Genomic DNA, 7,200 nt, shown 5'->3' with positions numbered 1-7,200 from the left:
CGGGCTTAGTTGCTCCCTGGAATGTGGGATCTTCCCAGACCAGGGATCGAACGCGTCTTCTCTGCAATGGCAGGCAGACTCTCAACCACTGCGCCACCAGGGCAGCCCTATAATCTGTGTATCCACTTCTTAATGGTGAACTCCACTGACTTCCTCAAGCTTTACGCTAACCTAGCTCTTAAGTAGCTGACTCTACTGACGGTTGGTAACCCTCACAGCACAAGGGGGAGCTCTACTTCCCGTAAAGACAGGATGACTGTTGAGTGGAAAGGTCAAGGTCAGAGGTCACATCCTGTTACCATGTGCTTTCCGAGGTAAGATACGTCACAGAGTGCTTTACTTAGAATGGCTGTAAATTTTAATGACCCAGCCTGTGGCTTCTATCAGAGGGAGGTTGTAGATTTCTTAAATCAGCAAATACTTCAAAATGAAGTCAGTTCCTACTTCTACTCGTTGCGCAAGAGCAAGTCTTGGGGGGATATGGAGAAGAAGTTGAGGGACATTGTGACTAACTCAGCTATATCGGGACGCCTCAAGGAGGCGTGTGCCTGGAGCTCCCTGGCCCTAGCAGTGCGGTTTGCTAAGAGGCAGAAGTCGGAGGATGCAGAAAAGGTAAAAAAGCTCCAGGATCAGCTCGAGGAGCAGAAGCTTCTCACAAAAGCCTTGAGGGGGACGGTGAGTAAACTCAGGGGGATGCAAAAGAGGGAAAAGGAGAAAGCCCAGTCCCAACTTCAACAAAGTCTCACAATCCTTCATGAAATAGAGGAAGAGCGGAACTTACTCAGGAGTGAGCTTATTAGGGTGTTAAGCACTCAGTCTCGGCAGCAGGTCGGAACTCGGGGAGAGGAGAAGGAAAAGGAGGCACAGACGTCAGGGATGCCTACGTATTCTCATGGCACAGCAGATTGCTGGCTGAGGGGGAAGGCGGGGAAGGGATCAGACCAAGAGACCGCTGCTCTTTCTGAGATGGCTGCCGTAGGGGGAGAGGCAAAGAAGGAGAAAGTGATTTCTCAATGGGGGAACGACGAGGGGGTAGCTAATTTTTCTTGCCCTCCGTTCTTGGGTGCCAGGGCCCAGGCTCGTCAACTGCTACCCCTTAATGTCTCTCAGTTCTCTAATTCATCCCCGCCTACAGTTCCTCTCGCAAGAGCAAGAGCTGACGCTGCAGCAGCCCCTCCTGTGAGAAATTCTAGAACTAGGTGGAACGTAAGGCGGAGCCATACCAGGAAGTTCTCACCTGGCTTCTCTCACTCTGCAAGACGTACCATCAGGCGCAGAAAGGGAGACTGGGACTGTGCTTGGTGTCATTCGATGAATTTCTTATGGCGAAAGATGTGTTTTAAATGTAAAAAATCCTGTCACACAAGGGAAATAGAGGCTCTGCCCCCAATCAGGGACCTCGCTGAATTCTAACAAATTCATTTCCTGACATCCTCTTCTGATTAGAAAGGGAACAAGAGCATGTTCTTGATTAGATATTATGTACAAACAGACAAGCAAAAAGGAATAAGATATCATGAAACAGCTAACATTTTACCTATTTACTTCCAGCTCTGACTATAACTACATATACGAGTTCTCATCATTGTAGTCAATAATTTTCTGATCAAAATAGAATCATTTTGAAAATTAAGTTTACAATTTGCTTTAAAATGTTCTTTACTTGATTTTCCAAAAGGTGGAAAATACAGGAAAAAAGTACAAATAAGAGAATAAAAATCACACAAAAGGCCGTCTCCTAGAAACAATCCTGAACTCAATTTTGCCCGTCTGCTGTTGGGAAGACAGACATACACACCCAAACGCACACGTACATGCATGCAGAAACATGTGACTTTTATTTCTAAAATGAGATCAGACTGACTATATATTTTGAGAATCTGCTTTAAAAAATTACATTCATTTAAATTTGGAAAATTCAGCGACACACACATGTACACATAAAATGCTAATCCAACCACCTGGAGAAAGTATCTTCCAATATTTAGTTGCATATATTTTCAACCATTTTTAGTTGTGTTGTGTGTATATATACATATATATATATACACACACACACGTATGTTGCTATTATTAAAATCAACTGTTTTTTCTTATTTCTAAAGTAAAAAACTGAAGGTTAGAAACAGCAGAGAAGCAAAAAGAAGATATGTTTTATGCATAATTTCATTATTCAGAAAAACCATCATTTTTATCTATAAACAAATTTTTTTTTTAATTTGTATATTTTAACATCAATGACATGTTAATAATAATGTTAAGCTAAGTATGTACATATTATTTAAAGTTTTTGATATGTGTGTAGTATATATAAAAATTAAAAATAACAAATAGATTTACTTTTAATGCTCCAATTCGTTTAATTAAAAAACATTTTTCCTGTTTATAAAACTAATATGGTTTTGTTTTAAAAATTTTTATAGTGTGTGAAAGGCACTAAGGAAAAACAAAATTCCCTTGTGAACTTTTCACTCAGATATAACTATTGTCATTATTTTGATGAAAATGCTCTTGTTTTTTGTTTTTTTGGGTTTTTTTTTTTAATTGAATGAAAGAGTTTAAATTCTACAGTGCTTCACAATTTTCAAAAGTTTCACACACATAATTTCATATAATCCCATAATAACCCTTTTCTCCCCCCCACCCCTATATTGCCCCTCCCCCCTTCCCTCTCCCCATTGGTAACCACTAGTTTGCTCTCTGTATCTGTAAGTCTGCTTCTTTTTTGTTTTATTCACTATTTTGTTTTATTTTTTAGATTCTACGGTATAACTGATATCATACGGTATTTGTCTTTGACTTGTTTCACTTATCATAATACCCTCCAAATCTATCCATATTGCTACAAATGACAAAATTTCATTCTTTTTATGGCTAATATTCCATTGTGTATTTATCCACATCTTCTTTATTAATCTGTCGATGGACATTTAGGTTGCTTCCATTCCTTGGCAATTGTAAATAATGCTACTATGAACATTGGGGTGCTTAACATTATTCCCTATCTTTTTTGGGGGGGGTACTATTTATTAGATTTGGCTATTCATTCCTTAAATGGGTTTGCTGGAGGTTAATTTTTGCTGTTGTTTTTCTCTTTTTGGTCCATTCAAAGAATCTGCTCCTGATTTTATTTATCAGTTCTATTACTTATGTACTATCAACTTCTTTCATTCTTCTCCCATTCCCTCTGCTTTCTTGAGGATTTGTTGTTATTATTGTTTGCATTCTAAGTTCTTGATTTTATGCTCAGTTCATTTATTTTCTTTGGTTTTTGTAATGTTTAAAAATGAGAAATTTCTGCAACTTGATCTTTTGGTCTTTGTACCATAAAATGTGTATTTTTGTGTATCTATACATATACATGTATATGTATATACATATACATATATTTGTATATATTTTTAAGTGCACATGTATATGTGTGTGTGTGTGTGTGTATATATATATACATATACATATATATATATATGTATATGTATATATATATTTTTTTTTTTTTTCTTTCCCCCCTACTCTGGGATTGTAATCTGATGCTCCTAATTAAAATGGTAAAAATTGGGAGGGGGAAATTTTATTTGGTAAATTTTTAAACCATGTTTTGTGACTACATTTCAACCTTTGGTGGTTGTGCAATTACCACAGATGGCAAAATTGGGAGAACAAGCATGGTATTTTTAAATCCATGCAAAGATTAGGACATTTGCACAAAATTTTTCTATGGCAATAATTTTCGGAGTCTTCTGTGTTTATTTTAATAAGGAACAAAACCTTTTGCAATACATAAAAATGCTCCAATTGTTGTTTAAATGATTTTTAGGGAGTACTTAATGTAAGGTGAATATGTAAAATAACTAGAATATACTGTAATCCAATTTGTGCATTTTCAGACATCAATGTTACGAAAATATATAAGAACCTATAGAAATGAATCCACGTGAACTTACTGCTTGGGGAGTTTAAAAGATGTAATAGTAAAAACTTTCTTGTATTGATTCTTGATGTGAATGTCATTGTGTTTTCTGGCATTTTAGGTTGCTTTGAGGAATTTTAAGATAATGAAACACTCTGGTAATGGATCAAATCTCTATATATCTAAAAGCCACTGAAACGTTAACATTCCCTACTCAAAATTTTATTGGAGGACAATAATTAGAATAGAATAGCATTAATAAAACAGTTGTGATGTGGAAAAGGCCTATTTTCAAAATTAAGTACTTAAATAAAGTGATACAAGTCTGCATTTTGGCCCATGAAAGTGAAAATGAAGAACATTTTTAAAAGATCCTTGAAAGCCAGTAGTTTTCATATTGTCCTTTCAATTCATATGTATTAAAGAGTGTTAGGGGACTCTGTGATGTTAGATGATCTATGCTTTTAGATTCCCTACTCTTCCCTTGGAGGTAGGATTTCCAGGTAAAATACAGGATGTTCAGTTAAATTTGAATTTCAGATAAACAACAGGTTTTGTTTTAGTAAAAGTTATGTGCTAAATATTGCGTGTATTTGTATTTGCTAAGTCTGACAACATTACTTGGAGAAAGATTGGCATTTATTTTCCTTTTCAAGTAAAAATAGTATAGATTATTCTTGTAGAGAGGAGGATTTGGACCTTTACAATTTGGAGGAAATTCCAGGATCCACGGATGAAGAGCCAAAAAGAAGAAAAAGGAAACGGAAGCTTCTAAAGATTCGTCAACAAAATCTGAACGCACTGAGCTGGGTATGACAATATATAGCATGGTATGCCAATCATGATTGGTGAAAAGAGATTTGGAAAAGCTAGAGATAAATTGGAAATACGTGCTTTTGCCCTGGAAGTCTCTTGCTCTGTCACTGCAATAGCCTAAATGGTCTCTAAAATCGCCTTACCCGTTACCAGTAGTAGCGTTGTGGAAAAAGCTGTGCTGTACCCTAGCGCCCAGATTTTGGCTCCTTAAACTATTCTCCACTAAAAGGAACCAGGGCTCCTTGGAGGGTAGCTGGCACCAAATCTTGGGGCAGGAGAAAGCAAGATGAGCCTGGAACATCTTGCCATTTACAGAAAGTGAGAATGCTGACTGGGGGTACAAAGGACAAAGAGACCTGAGGAAGGCTCTTATCAGGCAGAGTGACATACTGAGTATTAAAAAACAGGCTTGCCTGAAGAAGCCTCTCACTGGGCAAAGAGTGAAAATTGAGCATCAAAAAAAGAAAACTAGCAAGAGTTGCGGCCAATTGGAACAGTTGAGTCCATTAAAAAAATGATAAATCCATAATGATACTAAAAATGTACAAGTAATGTGACGCATGCTAAAAGATGCTTGTAAGGCATACAAGAATGTCTAATATAGTCTATTGAAATGCTATATATTGATGAATCCAGCTTATGCAACTCCTACACTCAACTTTTTTGTCAGCGAAGAAGTTAATACAAGCGGTGGAGACATGGACTCTATGACTAATTAATATATAAAAAGTATTAGTTTCAACTTGGAGAGAGAAAGATGTGGTGGACTGCAAAGGCGAGCTTCACTTTGTAAGGAGATATAGAAGGACATATACAACAAGTAGGACTGATACTCTTCAGAATAACAATTTAGAATTTAGTTTTAGAATTTGAGATTCTGTTGAATTAGAGAGTTTGTAAAGGCTTTAAAGTATTCTGTATGTTATATTGATAGAAAGGAAATGTTATAAATTAGTGGATTTAAGATTTCTTGGTCAGTGAAATACATGAAGATACAAATAAGAAGGAGGATTCAAAATTGTTTCTATTTTTGTGCCCACATATTGAGCTTGCATACTCAAGAGTGTCTTTGAGTATGATATTTATCTGATATTTATCTAGCTGGTGTGATCATAGCTGCCATAAATAAACCAGTTATTGTGAATCCACACTGCCTCATGTGTTCTGTGCGTTGCTATTGCCACGTGGAAAGAAATCTTAGAGGGAACAGGGTAGGATCAGCATATTTGCACAACATCATTTCTCGTAAAAGCTGAACACCCATGAAATAATTTTCTCTGCCTGCTCCCTTCCCTCAAATATCATTAATTTATACTTTCGTTCGTGGCTAGTAACAGCAAGAAGGAGCCATACTGTGATGTTTGTTGGGTTCTGAGATTACCAATTTATCTTGGGAAACCGTGGGATTTGACCCTTAGGTTGTAAATTTATTGAAAGATCTTCTTTTATTGGGAAATCAGCTGATTTATCTATAATTTTGCAGGCATGGGGCCAGTGTTGGGATATTTTAATGTCCTAGTAAGTAAAGCATTTAGACACATTGACTAGTTTTTGCATTCTAGAAGCAAACCTTTGGTCGTGATATATTCTTTGATGCACTGATAGCTTTGATTTTTAACATTTTGTTTATAATTTTTGCAACTGTTTTAAAAAGTCAGATAGGTCTGCATTTTTAAAAAATGATTCTCTTATTGTTTATAGTTTACAGTAAAGTCTTACGGGGTTTTCAGTTATACAATATATCAACCGCAGATAGTGATACTTTTGCTTTCTCCTTCTAAATTTTTATACCTGTAATTTCTTTTTCCTTTTTGCTACATTGGCTAATACTTTAAATATAATGTTAAAAATATTAAATAGCAATGATGACGATGCACATTCTTGCCCCTTTCTTGAGTGAAGTGCAAATAACTCCAATGGTTTACTTTCACTATGATACTAATATTTATATATACATAGACATTATATATGCAATATATTTACATATGCATATGTGCACATATATACACACATGCACATACATGTGTATATATACATATATATGTGTGTGCATATACTGATATATGTGCATAAAATATATATTTATATATGTTATACATGAATATTATATATGTATTTTCCATATAATAAGTTCTGCATTTTTTAGACTACCTTTATGATGTGCTGGTATTAAGGCTATGTTAGCTGCATTAAATAAATTTGGAAGCTTACCGTCATGTACTATACTCTAATAGTGCAATTTTTCATTTAAATTATGTCCTTCTGAATAGGTTATTCATTAATATGTTCCATAGAGCAAAATTATACAGAAAGGCAACATTAAGAAGTCTCACTATCAGCCTGTCCCTGTCTATTCCTTTCCTACTGCACCCTGCAGACCCTCTAGATAGATACATCTGTTTTATGAATGTGTTCACTGTTCCTTTATGCAAATACACTCAAATACAAATATGTATTCTAATTTCCACCACTTC

General features: G+C 35.6%; 1 protein-coding gene across 1 annotated transcript; it reads left to right on the top strand.

The window, feature by feature from the left end:
- The first annotated feature begins 345 nt into the window (after nucleotides 1-345).
- On the top strand, nucleotides 346-1,413 carry LOC118888346 (testis-expressed protein 13A-like). Its single transcript, XM_036839313.1, has one exon. It carries the CDS (start codon nucleotides 346-348, stop codon nucleotides 1,411-1,413), a length of 1,068 nt encoding a protein of 355 aa, XP_036695208.1.
- Nucleotides 1,414-7,200: the final 5,787 nt, after the last annotated feature.

The sequence above is a fragment of the Balaenoptera musculus genome, chromosome X, assembly GCF_009873245.2.
Source record: "Balaenoptera musculus isolate JJ_BM4_2016_0621 chromosome X, mBalMus1.pri.v3, whole genome shotgun sequence".
NCBI lineage: Eukaryota > Metazoa > Chordata > Mammalia > Artiodactyla > Balaenopteridae > Balaenoptera > Balaenoptera musculus.
This window is presented reverse-complemented; position numbering and strand designations above follow the sequence as displayed.

What these genes read in the sequence shown, in the direction of transcription:
- LOC118888346 (XM_036839313.1), top strand. Translation starts at nt 346, where the DNA reads ATGGCTGTAAATTTTAATGACCCAGCCTGTGGCTTCTATCAGAGGGAG.